Here is a 24,181-nt window from a genome sequence, read left to right as displayed (position 1 = left end):
GGCGGCGGCGGCGGCCCCGGCGGCGGCGCCCGCGCCGGCGGCGGCGGCGCCGGCGGCGGGGGCGGCGGCGGCGGCGGCGGCGGCGGCGGCGGCGGCGGCGGCGGCGGCGGTGGCGGCGACGGGGGCGGCGAGGGCGGCGACGGGGGCGGCGGGGGCGGCGAGGGGGGCGGCGAGGGCGGCGGTGGAGACGGCGGTGGCGACGACGGGGGCGGAGAGGGGGGCGGTGACGGGGGCGGCGGTGAAGGTGGCGGCGGCGAGGGCGGCGGCGGGCGCGCGGGTGGCGGTGACGGTGGGGGCGGTGAGGGCGAGGGCGGCGAGGGCGGCGGCGGCGGCGGCGGAAGAGGAGGCGGCGGCAGCAGCGGCGGCGGCGGCGCCGAGGGCGGTGGCTCTTCTGGGCACGGTGGCACATCTCTGCCGCCGCAGTAGCGGCAGGCGGGATGGACTGACCCGGCGTTGCATCCCAGGCCGTTATGCGCGTCTCTCCACGGCGTGTAGCATGCCTCGTCCTTGTAGCAGGCGAGGACGCCGCCGCACCTCGCCCGCGGCACCACGCTGCACGGCAGTGGAGGGCTGGGAGGCGGACTCGGAGGGCGAGGAGGCGGAGTGGGCGGGCGCGGCGGCGGCGGCGGCGGAGAGGGCGGCGGGCGGGGAGCCTTGCCTGGCGGGAAGGGCGGCGGCGAGGGCGGAGGCAGCGGCGTCGCGCGTAGGCGTGAGCCAAAAGGCGGGAGTGGTGAAGCTTGGCTTACGCCGCCGCTCGAGGGCATGAACGCGTCTCTGAGTCGAGGGGGTACAAGCGCCATCCCACCCAGAGGGTTGTGGTGTTGTGCCGCTGGCTGAGTGTGTGTGGGGTGTGTGTGTGTGTGTATCACGAAACCGCCAATGGCAGTTATCAGTTGTGCGGCCGTCGCCGCGGCTCGCCTCTGCCGCGGCGGCTGCTGCGCGCACGCGGCGGCGCCGCTCTCTCGCGAGACGGCTGGCGACGCGGCTCGCCGCCGACGTACGCTGCGCTCGTCCGACGGTCCGCAGCGTGGCGTGCGCGGCGCTGCGCGCCGCTCTGCGAGCGCTTCTGCGCCTGCACTGCCTCTCTCTGTTGCTGCTGGTGGTGGTAATGGTGCTGCTGCTGGTGCAGATGCTGCTGCTGGCGCGGCGCGGCTCTGCGACTGGGCTCGAGACGCGCGTCGCGAGAATCTGACGCGGCGGCGGGCGGCGTCAGGCACGTGCGCGGCGGCGTTTCCTTTTTCTTTTCTCGCGATGTCCACCCCGCCGCGCCGCCGCTCGCGCCGCCTCGCCGCCGCCGCCACCGCCTCGCCCTCGCCAGCCACGCTGCCGCCGACCCGCCTCCTCGACCTCCCCACGGACCTCATCGTGCGCGTCTTCTCTCGCTGCGACCCCGCCGACATCGCTCGCGTCGCGGCCGTCTCGCTGCTCTTCCACGCCTCGCTTGCGGTGGAGGGCATCCGCTTGCGCCTGCAAGAGGCCGGCTACGAGCCGCCGGCGCAGCCAGAGGGCGAGAGCTGCGCCGTGCGGTGGCTGTGCTTGTATGCCTTGCTGCGCGAGTCCAACCCGCCGGCGAGGCTTGCGGCGGGCCAACGGCACAGCCCCCTCGCACAACACTGAGGATCCCTCCCTTGGGTTGTGTGTTTTTCTTTCTTTCTTTTTTACTGAGGAGCTCGATAGACTTGAGGGGCCAGGATACGCCGCGAGGAGGACGGAGTTGCGCCGAAAGGCGAAAGAAGCCGCGAGAACAAGGGACCGGCAGGCGGCGGCGCCGCAGGACGAGGCAGAAGAGAACGACGCGACAGAGGAGGAAGTGACAAGGGAGAGAACGATGAGAGTGGGACGGCCGCGAGGTGGCATGAAGGTTGCAGCGAGAAGCGGCGAGAGACTGCGAAAAGAGATACGAAGAGGCAGACTCCCCAGGGTGGGCGACGGCTAGCGCATCACACTCCTCTCCTTAAAATCCCTGTGTGGTGGCGGCGTGCCGTTCTCCCATCCCTCCCTTGGGTTGTCTGTTTTCTTTCTTTCTTTACTGAGGAGATCCCATCCCTCCCTTGGGTTGTCTGTTTTCTTTCTTTCTTTGAGGCGGACGCGAACCACCGCCGCCGGCGGGCGGCGAAGGGGCGCGCCAAGGAGGAGCGCGAGGAGCGCGCGGAGCTGGCTCCCTTTGGGGAGGATTACGGCTCGGGAGGGCTAAATCGTGCAGAGATCGACTTGTTCGATGACGACGGCCTCTGAGGGGGCCGTCTGCTGTGTCCTTTGTAGTGCCAGTGCCGTACCCGGTGTCGTGTGAGAGAGTTTTGTTGTAAAATTCTTTCTTTCTTTTACACTGAGGAGAGCTCGATAGACTCAGGATTTGCAGCAAGGAAGGAGGGCGGAGCTGCGCGAAAGGCGAAAGAAGCCGAGAGAACAAGGGAACGGCAGGCGGCGGCGGCGTCGCAGAACGAGGCAGAGGAGAGCGACGCGACAGAGGAAGATGCGACAAGGGAGAGCACGACGAGAAGGGGGAGACCGCGAGGTGGCACGAAGGTTGCAGCGAGAATCGGAGAGAGACTGCGAAGAGAGATAGGAAGAGGCGGACGCCCAAGGGTGGGCGACGGCTAGCGCACCACACCCCTCTCCTTAAAATCCCTGTGTGGTGGCGGCGTGCCGTTCTCCCATCCCTCCCTTTGGGTTGTCTGTTTTCTTTCTTTCTTTTACACTGGGCACGGGACTGGCTCGCAAAGAAAAGAATTCAACACTGGACTTTCGCACAGCACACAGGTTCGCCAAAATACGCGGAGAGGAGAGCGGAGTTACGCAGAAAGGCGAGAGAAGCAGCGAGAGCAAGAGATCGGCAGACGACAGCGGCGTCTCAGAACGAGGCCGAGGAGAGCGATGAGTCAGGGGAAGAGACAGCAGGAGAGAGAACGACGAGAGTGGGAAGAACGCGAGGTGGCATGAAGGTCGCTGCGAGAATTGGTGAGAAACTGCGGAGAGAGATAGGAAGTGGTAGACGCCCGAGGGTGGGCGACGGCTAACACCACACTTCTCCCCTAAAATCCCTGTGTGGTGGCGGCGTACCGTCCTCCCATCCCTCCCTTGGGTTGTCTGTTTTCTTTCTTTCTTTGCATGTCTCTCTCCCCTCGAAGCGGGGTCCTCTCAAAAGTGTCGCCACCAAAGCGCCCGCCGGCGTGTGCCAACGACAGCTTCTTCAGCGCAGTTGCAGCTTCAACCGCCCGCTCGTTTTCTGGATCCGCGCGAGCGGCGGCGCGAGCGCCTTCCCGCCCTGCTCACGCGGCCGATGCTGACACTACGTGAGCCTCATTACTGAGTAGGCATTAGCGATCGATGGCAGCAATGACGCTCATGCTGGCTCGATTCTTGGCGCTCTTGGCCCTCGCGCTGCTCGGGTGCACGGGCGGCGCCGTGCCAGTGGATGCCCAGGTGCTCTGCCTCCCCATTCACTCCCCCACCGGTGTCGGGCACTCCCCTCACTCCCATGTCTAGCTTATCCACCGGGCTCCTCCTCCTCATAACCTCCACGTCCGCGCGCGACAGCCAGGCATGGGTCTTGAGTTCCAGGCCGAGGAGAGCGATGAGTCAGGGGAAGAGACAGCAGGAGAGAGAACGACGAGAGTGGGAAGAACGCGAGGTGGCATGAAGGTCGCTGCGAGAATGGGTGAGAAACTGCGGAGAGAGATAGGAAGTGGTAGACGCCCGAGGGTGGGCGACGGCTAACACCACACTTCTCCCCTAAAATCCCTGTATGGTGGCGGCGTACCGTCCTCCCATCCCTCCCTTGGGTTGTCGGTTTCTTTCTGTGCACATCTCCAGCCGACACAGCGATGCCGCGCTGGCCAGCAAAGGCCTCGATCTTCTTCGTTCGGCAGCAGCTGGGTCTTCTCGTCGCCGTGGCCCAACCGGCCATGCCCTCCCCAGCCCTAGCTCCAGACGCTGCCGTCAGCAGTGATGGCGAGGCTGTGAGCGATCCCAGCCGAGACAGCGACGACGCGTTGGCCAGCCAAGCCCTCGACCTTCTTCGGCAGCAGCTGGTGCTGCGTGTTGCCGTGGCCAGAGTCAGGGCGGCTGCGGCCAAGCGCCTCCGGCTGATGAGGGCTGGAGGCCCGAGCTCGAGCGCGGAAACGAGGCTAGTGAGGCCGACGTGCAAAAGGAGGGCGAGCGAAACCATGATCGGCGGCCAGACAACTGCCGGGTCTGCTCCACAAGATGTCCTCGGAGGACAGGAGAAATGCCGAAGAAGAAACACGGCCGGGCACTAATAAAGTAACCGCTGGCGTGCCACTACTGGCACTCACACACGCAAGGAAAAGCGGGAAGAGCTGCGAAGAGACGCTGTTTGCAGAAGGCTCCCCGCCGACAACGAACGACGCCGAACCTGTTCACAGCAGTAGAAGTGTGGTGAAGAGACGTTCGCCGCAGCCGTTGGCGGCGGCGATATATACAGCGAAGCTGCGTACGCAACAACAAACTAAAAGAAATTCACTCGCGCTGTGAAGGACCTACCTACGGCTCTACTTCTCCGGAGAAGTGGTGGGCGCTCTCCTACTCCTTTGCTCTCGACTCTAGCGAAATGCCTCCGAGCGACAGCACTCGCAATCCTAACGTGCGGGCGCTCCTGTAGCACTGAACACCTCCCCCGACTAGCCGCGTCCCCTTAACGATCGTTTGGAGAAGCTCAAGGTACAAGGAGCTCGTGAGCCAGGATTTGACTTCCCCCATCACTTGACCGATGTCGCCCATGATCCTGACAATTTCCGCGGATAAATCGCCTGCTGGCCTGCATCTTTGCTACCGTAGAGCTCGGAAGCGGGGGGTGTTTGGCAAGAGCCGCAAGCCGCGCTCGCGCGGACGAAAAGCGGTGGAGGGGGGCCGGGCGCGGATGAGCGTTCCTTGCTTGTACGGCTTTATCCGTCCACGGTTCCAGCCGCCCGCCTCGTCGGATCTGGCTCGGGAACCGATGGAGAGCTGGACCGAGGTCTCATGACGCCGAGCCCGTCCAGCCACTGGGCGTAGTCGGCGTGTTGTGAGAGCGCGAGTGCACTCACATTCACGGTCAAAGGCGGCGACCTGCCTCTTGTGCTCTTGACGACGGCCGAGTTCCAAAATCGAAAATGACTTGTTGATCGTCCTGGCCGTCGTGGCGCCAGGACTGACGTCTTCCGCCCTGGCGTCGGACATAGGGACAAAAAGAATTTTAGCGCGCAAAAGAATTCGAACGCTCCTTTTCTAGACGTGTTTGTTCCTAACTGTTTTGAGCCATCCCGTTCCTCCCTCGGGCGGCTGGGTACCGACATGCAGGACGTACCCTTCTCCTCACCCACACTCGCCGCGGGTGCAGCGCGAGATGCTATCGCAGCCGACTAATATCGAGTCTAATCGAGTCTAGGCTCCTTCGCAAGGTGCGCCGCTCGTCGATGCTCCGCTCCGCCATCTGCGTCCATTGCGACGCGAGCCGGCGCCGCGGCCGATCACGGATGCATCTCTCGGCCACCCACGCCCACACCACCACCAGCGCCGCCCCAATCATCGAGACCTTCATGGAGTAGGCGGCGGCACCCAGCAGAACGCCAGTGGCTTCAAGTGCGCCTGGCGGAGGGGGCGGCGGCGCCGGCGGCGGTGTAGACGGAGGTGGCGGGGACGGAGGTGGCGGGGACGGAGGTGGCGGGGACGGAGATGGCGATGGTGGTGGCGGTGGCAACGGCGGTGGCGGTGGCGGCGGAGGCGACGGCGGGGGTCGCGGCGGGAAGGGCGGCGGCGGCAGTGGTGGCGAGGGAGGCGGCGGTGGCGGGGACTGCGGTGGCGACGGCGGGGGTCGCGGCGGGAAGGGCGGCGGCGGCAGTGGTGGCGAGGGAGGCGGCGGTGGTGGCGGTGGCGGGGACTGCGGTGGCGGGCTGTCCGGCGGCAGTGGTGGCGAGGGAGGCGGCGGTGGTGGCGGTGGCGGGGACTGCGGTGGCGGGCTGTCCGGTGGCGGTGGAGTTGGCGGTGGTGGCGGCGACAGCGGTGGTGGCGGCGATGGTGGCGAGGGAGGCAGCGGCGGCGGCAGTGGCGGTGGTGGCGGCGACGGCGGTGATGGCGGCGGCGATGGCGGCGACGGTGGCGGAGGCGGCCGAGGGAGGGGAGGCGCCGGCAGGTGAGTCACCTCCCCGTTGAAGGCTAATGTCTCTCCGCGAAAGCCGCTCTGCCCCGGGGCGGGCTTGATGCGGCACGCGTGCTCGCCCATCGGGAGGACGTGCAGCACCGGCTTCTTGTGGAGATCGCAGCTGTTTTCGGGCCCGCCAGTGAAGTGGTAGTCGGTTGCGAGGCAATCTCGACTATCGCGGCACAGGGCCTGGCACTCGGCCTCGCTCACGCCCAAAATTGTGTCAACCGAACCATACGCGCCGTGCTCCACCCGGCAACCGCCGCGTTGTCCGCCGGCGAGCGGCCAGAGATCTCCCGCCGACCAACCGCCGACCGCCGGGACCATTTGGTTGGAGGGGCTCGCGGAAGCCAAGAAGGCTTGGCCTGTTCCCCCCTTGGATTCCCCTTTATCGGGGAGGGTACCCATTCGTTGCTGGTAGCGAGTCGACGCTGTGTATCGCGCGCCTTGCGCTGCTTGACCTGCCAGCGTCGACTCGCCCTGTTCGCAGATCTCCTCTGCTGGCGCCATGTGCCTGTCGCCGGCGCTGCAGAGCGGCGAGGACATCGTCAGCCACCAGCTCGAGCTGCAGTCGATCTTGCACGGTGTGCACCAGCGCTACGCCGGCCGCCAAGGGCGGTACAACAAGCACGACACGGCGCGGCTCCGCTACATCAAAAACACCGCCTTCCCGGGCCTGCGCTTCGGCAAGATGGTGCCGGAGCGAGACATGGCGATGCTCAGCCCTCTCCCACCGTCGCGGATCGCCCGTCACCTCGCCTCTCCGCAGGGTCATCTCTCGCGCCGTCTGCATCTCTCTGCCGGTCGCCAGCACCCGCCACCGACTGGCTGCACCGCCACTCGCGACGCGCCACCCTCGCTCACCAGCCTGCATACGCGCTACTCCCGCCGTGCCTTTGCTGCCACATGGATCGCATGTCACTGCAAACGCGCCCGCAGCCGCGCCGTAAAGGTCTGCCTTGCTGGCTGACGATCTCACTCTCCCGCTCCTATTGCATCTGCCTCCCGCCTCCCAGCTCACATTTGACACTGCAGTAGGTGCTCCTGTCGACGCTGCCGCCGCTGCCACCGCTACTGTCACCGCTCGTTTGATAATCGACGCCACGCTTAGCGGCAGCGAGATCCGAGGTTGAGTCAACTTGCCTGGTGCGCTCTTGCGCGTGCCTTCAAGATCCACAAGTCAATTTGTACCAGAAATCCAAAGGTGGTGCAAAATGGATATCTCAAGATTGGCCTTTATTTCGCGCACCTGCTCTCCGCCGCCGCCGCTTACCTGCTGGCACGCCACCGCCCCGCGTCGCTAACTCAAGCCTCCCTGCTGCATCTTGCCACCCCTGCCACATGACTCGACCGCCGTCGCTGCTACCGCCCTCCCCGCCGCCCTCGAAGGCGCCACCAGCATTACGGCCGCCTTCATATCTCATTGATGCTGCCACCAACGCCACTTCCTCGATTCTGTGCCGCTGCAGCGGCGAGGCGCCGTCGCCACGATCGCCGCCAGCGCTGCTGATAGCCTCGGAGCGTCGCCGTGGCCGCGTTCTGGTCTGCCCACGCTTCCCTAAAACGTCTAGGACGAGCTCAGAGGCTAAGGGCGCATCATGTGGGACCATCTAGCTCTACTGGGTCCGCGACGGTGGTCGGCGCACCCCCGTCTCGAACGTGTGTGCTCTCTGTCTGTCTGTCTGTTGTTTCGGCTAAGTCGTTTTGTACCGGATTTCAATGTTAGTGGCAAAACCGCGGAGCCGAAAATGGCGTTTAATTTCGCGCACCTGCTGTCCGCCGCCTGCGGCGGCGCTCCGCGCCGCTTGGGGCGCCTGCGGCGCCCCTGGGCGCGCTGCGCGCGCCTGTTTTGGGGGGGCTACCAGCACCGAAAAAGTGCCCCTTTATCGACGCGAGGATTCGGCTTCTCCTTGGGGTGCCCTCCGCCCGGGGGCCTGGAGCTGATCTTTGCCACTGTGGTCGGCCTGTGGTGGTGCAGCTGATCGGCTCTGCCAATAAAAACAAAATCACAGGCACGTCGCTATGAAACACACACAGGCACAGATCACAGGCTTCACAGGCACAGACCTCACACGCAGAGCAACCGGCACGCCTGGGCAAAAAGCGCCGCGTCGCCTCCGCTTGCGAGCCCGTCGAGCACATCGAAGTGCGACGCCCCCGCCACCTCGACGTGCGTGACCGCGTGGCCCTGTGCGGTGCACGCGGCGTGGAAGTCGCGCGTCTGGTGGCGCAGCTCGGGCAATTCGTCGCCCCCAACGGCGGCGACGATCGGCGGCAGCGCCACCCCTGCCTCTGCGGGCGGGATCAGGGCGAGGGGCGACCACGCGAGGACGTCGTCGGGCGCGATGAGCCGTCGTCTGGCGGCGGGCAAGCTCAGGTTGAAGTACGAGTGCAGGCGCAGCGGCTCGAGGTCAGCGATCATCGAAATGCAGAGGGCGCCGGCGAGCTTGGCGCGCGTGCGCGGGTGCAGCGCGCACACGCCCGCGAGCTGCCCACCCGCGGAGTGGCCGGCGACGACGAGCTTCGCCGGGTCGCCCGGCAGCCGTCCAGCAGCCAGGGCCGCCGCTAGGAACTCGACGGCCGTCAGCACCTGCAAGCACTGCTCGCAGACGGGCTGCGGCTCCGGAGTGGGGAGCCCGCCGTACTCGAGGATCGCCACGTTGGCGCCGCGGCGCCGAAGCGCCGACGCGATGAAGCAGTTGTTCTCCTTGGGGCTGTTCATGTGCCAATATCCGCCATGGATGTACAGCAACGTCGGCGCGTCCGCGTTCGACGCCGCCGCCGCGCCCCCCGCCGGCGTGCTCGCGGGCAGAAAGTCGAAGCGCTCGTGCGTGCCAGCGCCGTACTGGAGGTCGAGGAGCTCGGGTGGGGCGGCAGCGCGCTCCGCGTGGGAGAGCGGCAAGTTGCGCGCCACCCACGCGCCGAGCATCGGTCGGCACGCGGCGCCGTTGTCGTAAGCGGCGTCGAGAGCTCTCGGCGCCATCGATCCGTACTCGGCCACGGCGGACGCACGGCCGGCCTCGAGCATTTTGGCGGGCGAGGACGGCGGCGGCGGCGGCGGCGGCACACACACACGGGGCAGAGCGACGCCGACGAGACAGTCGCGCGTGGCGAGCCATCGGAGCGCCGCCTCATCCCAGCCGGCAGTTCCAGCGGGGCGCTGCGGCAGCACGAGGAAGCGAGTGTCGGCGGTCGAGTCGTGCACTCGGACGGTGGTGTTGGTGGGTGGGAGTGCGCAGCCAAACTCTGCGAGGACGGCGCGCGGCTCGCTCACGCCGCGGCTGCGGTAGGCGCGCGACGTGTAGTAGCGCGGCGGCAGGCCGAGCAGCGCGCGCGGGTAGCACGAGCAGAGCGTGCACACGACGAGGTTGTGCACCTATTCACAGCTCCTATTCACACCTCCTGTTCACACCTCGAGCAGGTGCGAGTCGACGAGGCTGTGCACCGTCGGCGTGTTCTCCACCACGACGAGTGTCGTGTCTCCTATCGGCGCCACGGCCTGCGCCGGCGCGCCGCGCAAGCGGGTGCCCATGTATTCGAGGTCGCCTGTGCCCGCTCGCGTCGAGCCGATGCCGCCGCGCGCGTCGACGACGCCCTGCAGCCCGGCCTGCACGAGCGCCTGGTGTTGAAGGCCGACGACTGCGCAGCCGTCGCTACTGTGAAGGTCTTCCGTGACCTCTCACACCTGGGCTGGGTCGGCCAGCAGGAGCTCCTTGAAGGCTGGGTCGAGCCACGCCTTGCCGACGAGTGGCCCCCTCGGATTAGGGTTAGGGTTAGGGTCAGGGTTAGGGTTAGGGTTAGGATTAGGGTTGGGGTCAGGGTTAGCCACGCCTTGGCGACGAGTGTGGCCCCCCTCGGATTAGGGTTAGGGTTAGGGTCAGGGTTAGGGTTAGGGTTAGGATTAGGGTTGGGGTTAGGGTTAGCCACGCCTTGCCGACGAGTGTGGCCCCCTCGGATTAGGGTTAGGGTTAGGGTCAGGGTTAGGGTTAGGGTTAGGATTAGGGTTGGGGTCAGGGTTAGCCACGCCTTGGCGACGAGTGTGGCCCCCCTCGGATTAGGGTTAGGGTTAGGGTCAGGGTTAGGGTTAGGGTTAGGATTAGGGTTGGGGTTAGGGTTAGCCACGCCTTGGCGACGAGTGTGGCCCCCTCGGATTAGGGTTAGGGCTAGGGTCAGGGTTAGGGTTAGGGTTAGGATTAGGGTTGGGGTTAGGGTTAGCCACGCCTTGCCGACGAGTGGCCCCCTCGGATTAGGGTTAGGGCTAGGGTCAGGGTTAGGGTTATGGTTATGGTTATGGTTAGCCAGCCACGCCTTGGCGACGAGTGTGGCCCCCTCCATCGTCTGCCCGTACGCCATCGCGTCGAGCGCCTCGACCTGCAGTCGCAGCTCGTCGCGAGAGAGCACCCCCTTGCGCACGAGCAGCTCGACCGTCGCGCCGTGCAGCGCGGCGAACGCGCCGTCTGCTGCCGCACGCCCACTTGGCCCAGTAGGAGAGCGCGCCATACCGCTCCGGCGGCAGCAGTTCCAAGGTCCGGCGTGACTCGTCCACCACACGAAAGCCCTTCTTCGACATGAGGACCGCCAGAGAGCACACCTCAATCTCCCACTGGGCGAAGGCATCCATGGAGCGCTCGAGCGCACCTGCGAGGCTGTCGCGTGCGCCAAAATCGAGCGAGCCACCCGCATCGTGCACGCCGAGACACCCAGCGTCCGCGTTCATGAGCTCTGCGCGTCCGCCATGAGGCAGTAGGCGAAGTGGATGTCCTGACTCGATCGTGGCGGCGCCAAATAACGTATCATGCCGCCGTTACAACACAGCTGTGAATAAATTAGTATCTCGCAATAAGAAACCAAGCGCCCTCTCCCCGTCTAATCACTCCTCGTCGTCCGAGTGGCTGAGCTCGAGACCGAGACGCTCAGGATTGGGTCGGAACACGAGCTTGTCCATGTCCACGCTCTGGTCGTCGTCGTCCATACGATTAATTAGCTTCGCCGGCGACACACTGTTTGTGTACCCGTTGACGAGCCGCTTGAGCGCGGCCAGAGCTTGTACAAAGCGACGGCAAGCAGGACCAGGCCTGCGACTGCGTAGATGCTCCACATAGATGTGTGGGGTCGGGCTTGCTTGCTCGGGCCTCGGCGAAGAAGTCAAACAAAACTCCTTGGCGCTTGGCTGCGTAACTAGTTTTTATAGTGAAAACCGGCGATTTCGAGGCGCCCGTGGCGGTTCGCGAGAAGGAGGGAGAAAGAGCGTTCTCTCTCTAGCGTTTGAGGGGGCTCACGGCAAGGACACCGACCGAGGGGGGGGTCGGTCGTCACACCTCCCGCCGCCGAGAGAGCGACCGACCGGAGGGGGGGTCCGGTCCACCTCGGGGGCAGACCACCGACCGGCGGGGGGGTCCCCACGAACTAGGGGGGGTTGGTACAAAGTGACGCTCGTATTGGTGGTTGGTGGAGGCGGCCCGCGTGCACGCCCGCCGCGGGGCGCCCGTGTGGTACGGTGTGCGTGCGTCTGCATGACTGCATGTCGCGGGACGGGCCAGTAGACGGTCTCGGGCACCGTACCCATACTACTCAAAAGTATAATATACTACCACAAAGCACCACTAGCGATTTCGCGCGGAGGGCGTAGTGAAGCGCTGGGGCGCTCACTGTGTGTTATTCGGGTGGGGATCCATCAGTGGTAACCGGCTTTAGTCACAGATCCAAGCTCAGACGCCACACCAACACCACAAACACGCTCACTTCGCCGCTGCTGTAGATGGGCCCCCGGGGGCCCATACTACGTCGAAGTATGGACCCGATCTCGGCACTCACGGGCTACCACGCGCCCGTGCGCGGCGCGGGCCGCACCGCCCATGCCCCCGGGTCACCGACCCCGCCTCTCGGCCCTCTCGGCCCTCAGGAGCGTGCGGGAGACCGGCGAGGGGCGCGCCGCGCGCCGCCTGCAGAGCCGCCAGAGGCATTGTCGCCTCCGCTGGCGGGGTTCCCGCGCGCGCCCGCCCGCGCCCGGACCCGCGCCCGCTGCGCCCGCGGGCTCCGGATGCGCCGCCCTCCGTCCCCTTCTTCTCGATGGCAGTCCGCACGTGCTTGTCGACGGGTCGGCGGCGTGGTCGAGGGGAAGGTCGCCGGCGGCCGCAACTCCGCCGCCGTCGCTCCGCCGGCTCTGATCGAGTATCGGGCGTTGAGGGCGGCGGCGCAAGCGGATCTGGCGCATCCATCGCCACGAGCCTCGCGACCGCGGTCGTGGCACACCTGGCGGCGGCTCTCGGGGCCGTCTCTACGGCGCTCGACGCCGTGTGAGGTCGCCGGCGGCCGCAACTCCGCCGCCGTCGCTCCGCCGGCTCTGACCGAGTATCGGGCGTTGAGGGCGGCGGCGCAAGCGGATCTGGCGCATCCATCGCCACGAGCCTCGCGACTGCGGTCGTGGCACACCTGGCGGCGGCTCTCGGGGCCGTCTCTACGGCGCTCGACGCCGTGTGAGGTCGCCGGCGGCCGCAACTCTGCCGCCGTCGCTCCGCCGGCTCAACCGAGTATCGGGCGTTGAGGTTGGCGGCGCAAAGTGGGTCTGGTGCGCCACACGGCCACAACCCTTGCCACCGCCCTTGCCGCCGCCCTTGCCACCCTTTGCCGCCTTGCCTACGCCGCGGGCGGCGGTGGGAGCGGCCTGCTGGGCTAGCATGTTGTCCTTGCTGGGGACGGGCACGTGGAACGCACGTTACATGTTTAAACGGCCTCCGGGATTCAAACAAAAAATAGCCAAGGCCCTCTCGCAACCCCTCCGACCCCCCGGGACCCGTGGGCGTCGAAGAGGCGGCCTCGGGGGGCCGTTCTGAGTTCATACTACCTCGAAGTATATCATACTGCGTCAAAGCACCGGTCCCGAGTCCGTAGAACAAAGGAGGCGCAGAGAGAGAGAGCCAGGGCGCGCGCGCTCGAGAGTGCGTCGGTGGGAGGGCCGACCAAACGCCCAGAAGGTACTGTTGAGGGCGCCAAGAAGAGTAGGAAAAGTCAAGAAGGGATGCGCACGTGGACTCCCGAGCCACCTATCGCACTGGTCTGGAGTTACCTTAATGACGTCGATATGAGGTCGGAAAACGAGGCGAGCCACGACACGCCGTCTCCAAAGAAGGCACGCCGGCCGAACGCAGCAGTCGGCGGCGTTGCGGCGCTCATGGAAGATGCTCTTGCACCTGACCAGCCCGGCAGCGGCGGCGGCGGCGGCTCGCGGACGGGCGCGTCGCACACACACGCCAGCACCCACCCCGCCGCTTGGGGCTGGACGGATCGGCAAGCAGCTTCGCCACCGCCGCATCCCTCGACGGCGACGCCTCCTCTCGAGGGCAAGAAGTCGGAGAGCGGCGGCGGCTCAGCGCCGAGCCCCGCTAGCCCGAAGCCGACGCCTCGTTCGCGCGAGCCGCCTGTGACCCCCCCCGGCCCTCGCGGCAATCCTCCTGCGACTACGGGAGGAGGAGGCGGGGCCGGCGTGGTGCTGGACGCACGACGCGAGGGGCAAGCCCCCTTTTCCGAGCCTGACCCCGCTGCACTTTTGGTCGGGGCGTCCGACCCGTACCCCGATCCCGAGGTGTCGCTCTCGCTCGACATGCCGGACGACTCGTCCGTCGAGTCTGCGTTTCGTGCCCTCGGAGTCGGCACTTGGAGCAACTTTCATGGCATGCTCCGCTAAGGCGTGGCACGTTCCTGGCCCGCCTAGCCGCCGCCGCCCCCTTCCGCCCGGGCTGCGACTGCGGCGCCCGCATCCACACAGACATGGACCCATCCCCCGCGGCCCATGGCCGTAGCGGTCGCCGCCGCTCCATGCTCTATCCCGCGCGGACCTGTAGCATGATGATGTCTGCATCACGCTCCGCACGATCTTCCCCCCGGATGCGGGATGGTCCCTCTTGCAGCCTGTACTGCCGCGAGAGCCCCAGCCCCCACGAGAGGCCAGCACTGCCTGTTTGCGTGTTTCCGTTTTCTTTTCCCGTGCTCCTTCTGCCCCGGTGTGCGGTGCGTGCAGTGCCGCTGTCTTGACCGCTCTCTGATATGTGTGTGTGGGTGCACTGTGTCACCCCCCCCACACTCTCTGATGAGCGTCTCGCGTGCACGCCGCGCCGCCGCCAGTGTGTTATTAAGTGTTATCTGCATGAGCCCCTCGTTGCTGGTAGGGGGGGAGGGGCCCACGGGACGGCTCCCTCGCCCCCCGCTGCGGCACGGGCCGTGGCGCCTCGCAAGGTCTAGCGGCGGGCGGGCAGTGGTGTGGCAGTGTGGGATGCACAGGCCTGGGCCCTGGCCATGCTCCGAGGCGTTGTTCCCTACAGCTGTGTGCTGCGGCATTCTGAAAGACCTCGCCTGTGGCATAAGCACAACCACAAGCAGGAATCGATCCATGCACCATGGTGTACCCCTTGCTTGTGGGGACGAAGACGCAACGAAACCGCACCGCGGCGTGCAGTGTTGAATATTTACCGGTATGAGACCGGTATTTGGTGATATTTTGATTAGTTTTGGAGTGGTATGGTATAGTGGTATGCGATAGTGGTATGCGGGGTTTTCATTAGTTGTAGCGGCTGTCGGTGTGGTCCCGGGGGCGAAACCATGCAAAAGTGCGGGTATTACCCGGGTATACCCGGGTTTTTCCAGGTATACCCGCAAAATACCCGGTATTTTGCCGATTTTGCCGATTTTGCCACCAAGAAGGCACTCCGACTCGCTTTGATTTCCGTGAGGCAACTGGTATCCCGTACCACTTTTTGATTAGTTCAGGCCTAGGGTTTGATTAGCCAAAAACTCCCATACCGGTAAATATTCAACACTGCGCGGCTGGCGCGCGCTGCTGGTCCCTTGTCGTGCTTCTCCCGGCCGCGGGCCGAATGCATGCGGCGAGGGTTCTTTCTTTCCGGCGGAGGGAACAATTAAACGTTCCGCACTTGGAGCACTTGGAGTGCAGTCATTCACCGCACATCCAGGGCCGGGGGGCTAAGAAGCACACCCAGCGGATGATTGGCATCGGGTTACGGGCTAGAGAGCCCTAGCCCTGGGGGGTGCGCGGTCGCAGGGCCATAACACGTCTCCGAGGGTTGGCTCCGAGTACCGGGTTTCCCCTTAATTGCAGAACGCGGACGTGTTACCACCCAAGACAGCTTGGAGAGCTCCCGGTAACGCAACATTTCGTAACGATCGTCGCTATTGGCCATCTGCCTCCTGCAGCCTCTGTTGGGGCGGAATGCGCGGGGTTTTCGGCGCGATGCCTCCGGCTAGTACACGGTACTGCTCTGCCGCAAACTCTCCTGCGCTCGCGTGACGTGTGGGGCGCACGCACTGCGCTCAAAAGTTGCGATTTGGCAATAGGCGCTCGAGCCGGCGCGCAGTGGAGGGGGCGCCGCGCAGGGGGATCGGGGGGGGGTGCGAGAGGGGGCGTGGGTCGGGCGCGCACCGGCCGGCTCCGGGAGCGGCCGTCACGTCGAAGAGGGGACCTGGTGCTGCTCGAATGACGACGCATGCCGCTCTGCTGCGCCGCCGATAGCCCCTCTTCCGAGCCGGCGCGTGGCGGCGAGCCGCGGCCAGTATCGCTGGTGCGGTGGAGGCGGCAGCTTGCATCGGCCGGCAGCGGGTGCGGCCATCACGTCGATGAGGGGGGGTTGTCGGCGACTCGTGTGGCTCGAGGCCTACGCTGCGCCGCCCAAGCCCTACTGCCGATCCAGCGCCTGGCGTTTGGGGCGAGCCGCGGTCGTCGTCGCTGATGGTATATGGCGGCGGCGGCGGCGGCTCGCCCTTCCCTCCGGCCGCAATTCCGATCCCGCCGCGCTCGCGGGAGGTGGCGCGCCCACCGCGGCACGGCCGTGGCTGCGCATACACCTTACGCCCTTTCTCCTCAACGGCTATCCGTGCTTGCTGTGCCCCTGCGTCGTGTGTTTCAAGTTCTTACAACCCAAGGTGATAGAGGGCAAAAAGATCGATTGCGCTCTTGCCGATCCGCACCTACCTAGGCTCTTGGGTGGCGCGCCCCAGCTCTTCACAACGAACCTGGTTCTTCTTCTGGCCGCCGCGGCAAGCCAACCCGCCTCGCCGACCTGGGGCGACCTGGCCTCGCTGCACGCCCTCCTCTCCGGGCGGCGGACGCGTGGCACGTCGCTCGCGGCCCAGCTCGACGCGCGGCACGACACCGAGAGGCAGGACACGCTGCTCACCTGGGCCGCTCGGCACGGGCAGGCCGAGGCGGTGCGCCCAGGTGCGAAGAGCCGCGCGAAGAGCCGCGCAGCCTCCCAGTTATACTCTGCGCTCTACTTCGCCCTGTCTTCAATGTCCTCTTCGTGGCCGTGCACGCCTGCCGAGCTTGCCGACGTCGTGTGGGAGCGGCGGTGGATCGCCCGCCCGGGGCTCAAAAGCAGCACTCCTGGTGCCAGGGATGCCTCGGTCGTGGTGCGCTACGTCAGCACCGCCAGCGCCTGAAGCTCGACGCGTGATGCGGCACTCGCGTCCTGGCTCGCCGCCTCGATACACACCTCGGCCTTTGTCGATGTCCGCGTGGCCGAGAAACGGCAGCCCTGGCCAGCACAGGCGGTCGATCCGAGCGAGGTATCGGCCGCTGTGACCGACCGGGCGGCGGAGGCGTTTGCAGGGGTGTCCACGCTGGAGGACGGCGTGATACGTTGGCACGCCATCTTCAACCTGGACGGCAGCGCGGGTGCCGAGGGCTGGCGGGCCGCCGAGTCGGGCAGGCCTCTCCCGACGGAGGACGCAGGTACCATGGAAGTGGTGGAGGGCGAGGAACGCGTGTGGCTCGAGCACGCCTGGCCCGACGCCGCGCAGTACACCGAGGAGTGGGCGAAGCTCGACGGCGGGCCCTCGCTGGCGGCGCGGCGCGGCGACGGCGAGCTCCTCGTCGTCTGCGGCGACTGGTTCGGGTACGCGCGCGACACCCGCGACGCGGGCGGCAGCGTCTGCTTCGCGGCGGGGCGCGTGTCGACGGGCTGGCGCGTGGAGAGCTCGGCGGCGGGTCCGGAGGAGGGGCGGCGCCTCGTCTTGCTCGGCAAGGACGGGTGCTGCGCGGCGCCTCGCTCGCCTGGGGGGCTGTGAGCAGCGTCTCTTCACACCTCTCGCTGTGAACAGGTGGTCGCCGCTTCCCGGCGCCACGCTGGCCACGCCGCTGCACGAGCTACTCGCGGGGCCGGACGAGGAGGTCGCGCCGGCCGCGGCCACACCGCTCGCGGCGGCGCCACCGGCGGAGCTGCGCACGGCGCGGCTGCTTCTGCGCCCGTTGCGGGCGGCACACGTCGACCCCGACTACGAGGCTGTGCTCGACGGGCTGACGCCGGAGGGGAGCCCGCTGCAGTCCGTCTTCGCGCGGCGCGACGCGTGGCCGTTCTACGGGATGACGCGCGAGGAGGACCTGTTCGACCTGCGCCGGCACGAGGCCGAGTTCGAGCTCCGCCTCGCCTTCGCGTACACGGTGCTCGACCCCGCCGACGAGGGCGTGGTGCGGGGCTGCTGCTACATCAACCCGCCGACCAAGCGGGACTTCGACGCCGAGTGCATGCTGTGGATCCGCCCCAGCGCCGCCGACCACGCCGGCCTCGACGCCGAGCTCGAGGCGGCGCTGCGTGGCTGGCTCGCGGGCGCTGCGTGGCCCGAGTTCGACCGGGTGGGCTTCCCCGGCCGCGAGCTCGCCGACGGCCCCAGCGGCGACCGCGCGCGGTGCTGGGATTACTGGGAGGCCCTCCCCTTCACGACGGCGCGCTACCCTCGGATCGCCGCCGACGCGAAGACGGTGGTCCTCCACCTCCAAGGGCAGAGCGGCCTCGTCCCTTAACTGCATGATTTGTTGTTGTTGTAGTATGTGCTGACACAAGGCGCGCCCCACTGTGTTTTAGCTCTTAGCTGGTTTCGCCCCTAGATGTAGATCGATCTAGATGTACAGTGTTAGTCCTGCTACGTCAGTACTCGCGTACTATGCAGAGAAGAGAGAACGAGAACACAGCAGTGTAAATAAGCCGTACGTACGGCTTTAGTCTACAGAACGTTCCTCGTGGTTCCTCGCGGCACTCACCCCCGCCGCCACCAAATACTGAGACGTAGAGTTTCTCTGGTAGAGTAGGACAGGAACCGAGATGATAGTAGGGAGTAGAAGAAAGCAAAGAGGAGCCCTGCGCACGCACGACTCCGCAGGAGAAGCCCCTCCCGCCCGTGCTTGCGCAGCGCAGGAGTAGAGTATCCGCGGCCGGGAGCTCCCCCCGTAGCGACAATAATTGAGGACAATAAAAGAGAGTTCAGAGTATACAAAGACAGAGATCACAGAGAGTGGGGCCACCGTGCACCGACCGGAGGCCGGAGCTCCGCCGAACGCACTAATGAAGGGACAGTGAGAGCCGCCCAAAGGAGCACCGCTCGACCAGGGGCTCGGCCCTAAGTAACGCCATGCTAGCTCCAGCTGTGGCCCCCTAACGCGATGCTAGTAGTCTGTCGCCCGCACACAGCAGAGAAGACTCATATCTCCTGGGAGGGAGCATATCGCTGCATGAGCCTATCGCATCGCCGGCACGCCCCACCTGCAAAATGTACACGCATAGCAGAGCCTTCCGCTTCCTGTGGAGCGGTGGCCGCTCACACCGCGGAGGCATCTGGGGCCACGCGGGGCTCCTGGATCTCCACCCCGACGGGCTCCTCGTCCGTGCCCACCGCGTCCTTGTGCGAGACGGGCTGAAACCACTTGTGCGACGGCTTCGGCGCCAGCAAGTGCACTAGCAGGAGGACCACGATGCCAATTGCGGGCGAGAGGAAGGAGTCAATGCCCGTCCAATCCTCGAGGCGCTTCTGCGGGCATGCCTCACCTTGGCGGCCGCACCATTCCGTGCGGATGGGTGTATGCGCAGGAAATGGTCCTGGTACCGAGGAGACCCATGCGCGGCGGCGGCGCCGCGGCTGAGCACCCCATTCGCTATCCCGGCCGCGGCGAGCGTCAAGGCGATGCGAAACATGGCAGGAAAAAAGGGACCATGGAAGGGGGTACTTTGCTCGCGGACTCAAAAAGAGAATTTCCACCACAAAATTTCCGCACTCCCGCACTCTCCTCATTTCAAAAAAGAAAAGGGGCACAGGACCCGCTGCGATTTCTTTTTCTTTTTCGCTGGTGTTCGGGACCCCCTCTGGTCGAGTTGGGTTGCCCTGCTGGTTTGCCCTCTGAGCGACCTCCTTCTTGCGCGACCTGCAGGAGGAGGACGAGGGCTTTGTCCGGATCAAGTTGCCACCGGGCGACATAGGCCTGACGTTCAACGGTGCGACCGTGGCTGCCGTCGCGAGTGGAAGCATCGCAGAAGGCAAGGTCGCCGTGGGGTGGTCGCTGTTCGGCAGCGCAACACAGGAGCAGCAGTGCTCCACGAGCGGCGCCGTGCAATTCCTCCAAGATCACGCCGAAGTTGAGCGGGAGCTCTTTTTTCGGCGTGAGGCGCCGACGACGTTCGAGCGCGATGGCTCTGTCGTCGTCCCGCCCGGCCCTCTGTGGCTGACGCTAACCAGCGGCGCTACGGGCGTGTCCGTTGCGTCGATCCAGCCGGCGTCGCCGCTGGCTCATCTCGTGCGGCCGGGCATGCTGCTGCAGCGCGTCGACGGCGTCGACGTCACTGCCCTCAGCCACAAAGAGGTGGCCGCGATGCTGCGTGAGCGCGTCGCCTTTGAGCGGGCGCTCGCCTTCGCCCCGGCGGAGGCGGCGGCTTGGTCGTTGCGCGGCGCCGTCATCGTCGCGTCGTGCGTCGTCCTCATCGCCGCCGTCCTCATCGCCCTCGCCGGCGGAGCCAACCTCGCCCACGCGTCGAGTCCGTTTCGCGCCGCGGCCTCGCCGAGAGACGCCCTGGCCCACCAGCACAAGATCGCGACGCTCGAGTACCTGTGGGGCTGCCCGGGCATCGGACGCGAGTTCCTCGCCAAGGTGATCGTGCCCGTCATGCGGGGGGCCTGAGCCCACGCCGCCTCGCCGCGAGAAGTTGGGGTCGTTAATGTACCGTACGTGAGACCTTGTGAGTGCGAGTCTCGCCTCTCGACGACCCCCCTGTCCCCCCACCGCCCCGGCTGTAAGAAAGAAATGGGTGCGGGTGTATATTTATTTGTTTTCAAACAAACTGACCGTTGAGCGTTGTTGTGGCCTTTTGTTATGGAGGCTGGAGGCTGTGGTGGACCTTCAACTACTTCCTGGAGACGTCAAACGTTCACTAGAGCCGGTCCCGGTAAAAGCTGAGGATTCGTTTAAAGATTTTTTCCAGGGGGATAAGCCTCACGCTCGCCCTGACCGCTAGCTAGGTATGCGAGCCTCATGCTCGCCCTCACCGCTTGCTGTGAGGCGCTCATCCTGCTCAGCCCACCAGCACACCACTACGGGTACTACGACAGCAAGCGCAGCGCAATATACAGCTTCGTGAACACATTCTTCGAGGCGGCCGCTGGCGCCGGCGAACAACTCTATGTCGTTGCTGACAATCGCACACGGCGCGACCTCTCCGAGGAGTACGGCCTGAATGACGCGATCGTTGGTGTTCTCGACGACATTTGGATCAGGGACTTCTTCGTGACGCAGCTTTCCGATACGACACTCGTCCGCTTTGGCTACCGCCCCATGTACCTAAACCAGCAAGAAATCAGCTGGATTGACCACAGCGCTCGGCGCTTTGTGGAGCAGATCTGGCCCCGTGGCGAGGTCTCGCTACTCTCCGGGAATGGACCGTACCCGTGCCTCAAGGATGCTTGCGAGATGAGGGCTGACTCTCTGGTGTTGGACGGCGGAGGCATTGTTTGGGAGCCGACGACCCTACGCGCTGTCGTGACCGAGCGAGTGCTGCGCGACAACCCGTGGCTGGTTGGCCGTCTGAGCCTCAGCGCTGACGGCCTACCGCCGCGCCCCATGGGCGCGGCCGATCCGTACGCGGGCGCGCCAGCCATCACCTCCGCCGATCTGGAGCATGCCAAAAGCGTCCTCGAGCGCCTGCTCGCCGAGGCCCTCTCCCCCACAAACGCCAGCGGGATCAACGTGACCGTCGCCATCGTTCCCGAGGAGCCGAGCGCGCCGCGCCTCGGCCATGTCGACGGCATCTGCAACTGGCTCGCCCCCTCGACCCTCGCACTGTCAAACTTCTCAGACCCCTCCACCTTCGCGCTCTTCGCGGCACGCCTGGCTGCCGCCTTTGGCGACGATGTGAACATTGTGCCCTTCCCGTACTACCCTTCGTCCGACGTCTGGAAGGACGGGTTTGAGAGCGCCGAGGGCGTCTACGTGAACTTTGCGCGGACGCGGTATGCAATCTACGTCCCGACCTTCGGCGCACCGGCGGATTCTGAGGCCCTCGCTCTCGTCGCCGAGCACGCCGACCGCCCACTAGCAGTCGTCGGGGTCGATGCGCGCGCTGTCGCCATCATGGGCGGCAGCGTGCGCTGCCTCAGCACCTTCCTCTGGGGTGCGGCAGCTGACACCGTCACCGCGCTCAGGGCACCGCCACCACTTGGCTCACCCTCGCCGCCGCCGCCGGCCGGCGACGGCGTGCCCGTCGGTATCGTCGCAGGAGCTACGGCAGGCGGCGTGGCGCTCATCGCGCTCGTCCTCGTGAGCATCCTCTATGCACACAAGGTGGCGTGTTGGGCGCCGAAGGCCAAACGCGCCCAAGGGGGCGAGATCTCCATCGGGCCCGCCCTTTGAGTTGATGTGCTGTATCACTCGCTTGCTCGATCCACTGTATCCAATCCACTGTGTGTCCGCTGTCGCTCGCTAAGCCCGGTACGTGCGCTGCCAAGCGCGGGGCAATATGTATGAGGTAAGAAGGGAGACACGTGGACTAGGTAGACGGCACTCCCATACATGAGCCATACCTCAAATCCTCCTTTCCCACGCGTCTGGATCCTGGGGGTGGGGCTACACACACGGCGCGCACACGTCCCCCGGCCCCGCCCGAGAGGCTCCCGACTCCCGCAAGCCAACCAGTGTCACCGCTCGGCGCGAGAGGAGGCCTCTCCCGTTCCCTCCTTGCCGCGGCCGCCTCGCACACCACCAACGTGTCCCTCGACCCGCGCTCTGTTCCGCAAACGCCTCTGCTCTCCAACCCGTGTCTGCCCTCTCCCGCCCGCGTCCCGCTCCATCCCACGCACACACCCATTCCGCCCGCGCTTCACCACCACTGCCGATCCCACTCCCAACCGCATCCCCCGGGCCCCGAAAGGCATCTCTAGCAGCGTCGTTACGCATGCGCCCTCCCCTCCTGGTCCTGGCACCTGGGCGCATGCGCCTCACATCTCGCCAGAGCATAAGCTCTTGGTGTGCTACGAGACGAGTTTTTCGCCATCGCCGCGAGCAGCAAGCCGCCCGCCGCAACAGCCGCACACACACACATACCAAGCCCGCAGGAGAGTTGGGAGCCGCGGCACTAGACTGCGCCGCCAGCGAGGCGAGAGCTGCAGCCGCCGACCTGCCCGACATGGCAGTTGCAACGGCGGGATTTGCCTTCTATATCGATGAGAAGCCGTACAGCCAGCCGACTCGCGGCGTCTCGTGTGAGACAGAGAGTAAAGTGCCAAGGGGGGCACCACAGAGGATCTCCGCATTCCAACGCCCCCCCCCAAACGATTACTTCTCACCACGGCGATGGCAGCCCCTCTCTGGGGTGTTGCATAGGCGGGGAGTCTCCCCCGCTGGTCTCCTCCTTCCCGTTTTTTTTCTTTTCTTTTGAGAGCAGGACGCCGGGTTTGTCTTGTATGTGCATGTCGGGCCTGGGTGTGTGTGAGGGGCAGAGGGGCGGGAGCGTGCGGGGCAGAGGCCCAACGTCGGGCGGCTTGTCGGGGTCCGGAGCATTCGAGGCGGGAGCGAGGAGGGGCGGATGGGCGGTCGGCGTCGGGGTAGAAGCAACAGGGCGTACGGGGTAGCCGTCACTCTCCTGCCTCACAAGGGCGGGGCTGTCCCGGAAAGTGAGAGACGCCGGGCAGCGTGGCGCATTACTGAACCCTCCCATACGTGCTTGTGCTCCTCCTTCGCTGTCCCATCTCCTCATCTCTTTCCCGCCTGGGCGGGGCAGCGGGTGGGCGCGCGGTGCGGCGTGGCGTGTGAGTGTGTGCGACTGCAACGACGGACCGCTCGCAAGGGACCATTGGGTTTGTACTATTAACAACGAAGGCGCTCTCAAAAAAATAAAACCCATACCGCGGAAAAGTTGGAACCCTGCGCGCGCCGTGCAGTGTCTTCAGGGGGGAGGGAGAGGGAAAGGAGCCACCCACCGAGTGGCTCGAACAAAAAGAGCCCTATGCCGCGAGAGATCCGCTCCCTGCGCGAGCTACTCGAGGTGGCCACCTCGTCGCTGCCCCGCGTGGTCGTGGTTGACTTTTATGCCCAGTGGTGTGGCCCGTGCAAGCTCGTCGCGCCCCACTTTGAGCAGATGGCGGCGACGTTCTCGGACGTGGCGCTCTTCGTCAAGGTGGATGTCGACGTTGCGGAGGACGTGCGCGACTTTGCGGGCGTGCGCGCGATGCCGACGTTCCACGTCTACCGCGGCGCCGAGCGCGTCTTTGAGCTCGTCGGCGCCAACCTCCCCAAGCTCGAGGCCTTCCTGGCGCGCCACCGCAGCAACCGGCCGGCGCAATCCGCGGCGCCGGCTCTGCCGGCTCTGCCGCCGCCCGCACCTGCGCCGACGGCGCCACCGCCCGCGGCGGCTGGCGCGTCGAGTGCGCCGCCGGGGGCCGGCCTGGTGCCCGTGCGAGTGCTGATGAAGTTTGACGATGGCAAGGCCGCCGCCATCAAGCGAAAGCTGCTCGAGGTGAGCGGCGCGCTGCGGGGGGAGGGCCACGCGGCGGCGCTGCCGGAGCAGAGGGAGCGGGCGCTGGCGCGGCTCTGCGACAGCGTCGCCGCAAACGCGGGCGGCGACTCGGGCGAGGGCGACAACGCGGGCGAGGGCGACACAGGCGGAGTCGAGGACGGCATCTCGGCCGCAGTGCTCGCCCTTTCCGTGGCCGTCGGGGCGGCGCTGGGCCGGCGCTCGATCTGCTTTCGGCTACCGTTGAGGGGGGGAGGGGGGGGGGGGA

At 66.2% G+C, this 24,181-nt stretch overlaps 6 protein-coding genes across 6 annotated transcripts in view; 5 read left to right on the top strand and 1 right to left on the bottom strand.

The window, feature by feature from the left end:
- Positions 1 to 879: 879 nt before the first annotated feature.
- Positions 880 to 2,235, top strand: EMIHUDRAFT_218760 (hypothetical protein; the record flags this gene model as incomplete). Its single annotated transcript, XM_005759376.1, has 4 exons — positions 880 to 997; positions 1,214 to 1,253; positions 1,708 to 1,810; positions 2,083 to 2,235. 4 exons carry the CDS (start codon positions 880 to 882, stop codon positions 2,233 to 2,235), a joined length of 414 nt encoding a protein of 137 aa, XP_005759433.1.
- A 6,983-nt stretch (positions 2,236 to 9,218) lies between these two features.
- On the bottom strand, positions 9,219 to 9,485 carry EMIHUDRAFT_59978 (hypothetical protein; the record flags this gene model as incomplete). Its single annotated transcript, XM_005759375.1, has 1 exon — positions 9,219 to 9,485. A coding segment is annotated over one exon (267 nt), but the record flags the coding sequence as incomplete, so codon positions are not given.
- Positions 9,486 to 16,437: 6,952 nt separating this feature from the next.
- EMIHUDRAFT_453387 (hypothetical protein) lies at positions 16,438 to 18,101 on the top strand (the record flags this gene model as incomplete). The annotated part of the gene is made up of 3 exons (XM_005759374.1): positions 16,438 to 16,582; positions 16,646 to 17,178; positions 17,249 to 18,101. Coding segments are annotated over 3 exons (1,386 nt in total), but the record flags the coding sequence as incomplete, so codon positions are not given.
- A 590-nt stretch (positions 18,102 to 18,691) lies between these two features.
- On the top strand, positions 18,692 to 20,090 carry EMIHUDRAFT_106671 (hypothetical protein; the record flags this gene model as incomplete). The annotated part of the gene is made up of 2 exons (XM_005759373.1): positions 18,692 to 18,823; positions 19,347 to 20,090. The coding sequence occupies 2 exons, from the start codon at positions 18,692 to 18,694 to the stop codon at positions 20,088 to 20,090; spliced, it is 876 nt and encodes a 291-aa protein (XP_005759430.1).
- Positions 20,091 to 20,441: 351 nt separating this feature from the next.
- On the top strand, positions 20,442 to 22,540 carry EMIHUDRAFT_218752 (hypothetical protein; the record flags this gene model as incomplete). Its single annotated transcript, XM_005759372.1, has 3 exons — positions 20,442 to 21,576; positions 21,682 to 21,746; positions 22,517 to 22,540. The coding sequence occupies 3 exons, from the start codon at positions 20,442 to 20,444 to the stop codon at positions 22,538 to 22,540; spliced, it is 1,224 nt and encodes a 407-aa protein (XP_005759429.1).
- An 866-nt stretch (positions 22,541 to 23,406) lies between these two features.
- The window catches only part of EMIHUDRAFT_106669 (hypothetical protein), a gene marked incomplete at both ends in the record, with an annotated part of 4,052 nt that continues 3,277 nt past the window's right edge, over positions 23,407 to 24,181 (top strand). The window contains one exon of the mRNA XM_005759371.1: positions 23,407 to 24,090. Coding sequence (XP_005759428.1) covers positions 23,407 to 24,090 — 684 coding nt within the window. The remainder of the gene's footprint in view (positions 24,091 to 24,181) is intronic.

This window comes from Emiliania huxleyi, assembly GCF_000372725.1.
Source record: "Emiliania huxleyi CCMP1516 unplaced genomic scaffold EMIHUscaffold_80, whole genome shotgun sequence".
Lineage (NCBI taxonomy): Eukaryota > Haptophyta > Isochrysidales > Noelaerhabdaceae > Emiliania > Emiliania huxleyi.
Note: the sequence above shows the minus strand (reverse complement) of the source record. Positions and strands in the feature narration are given on the sequence as shown.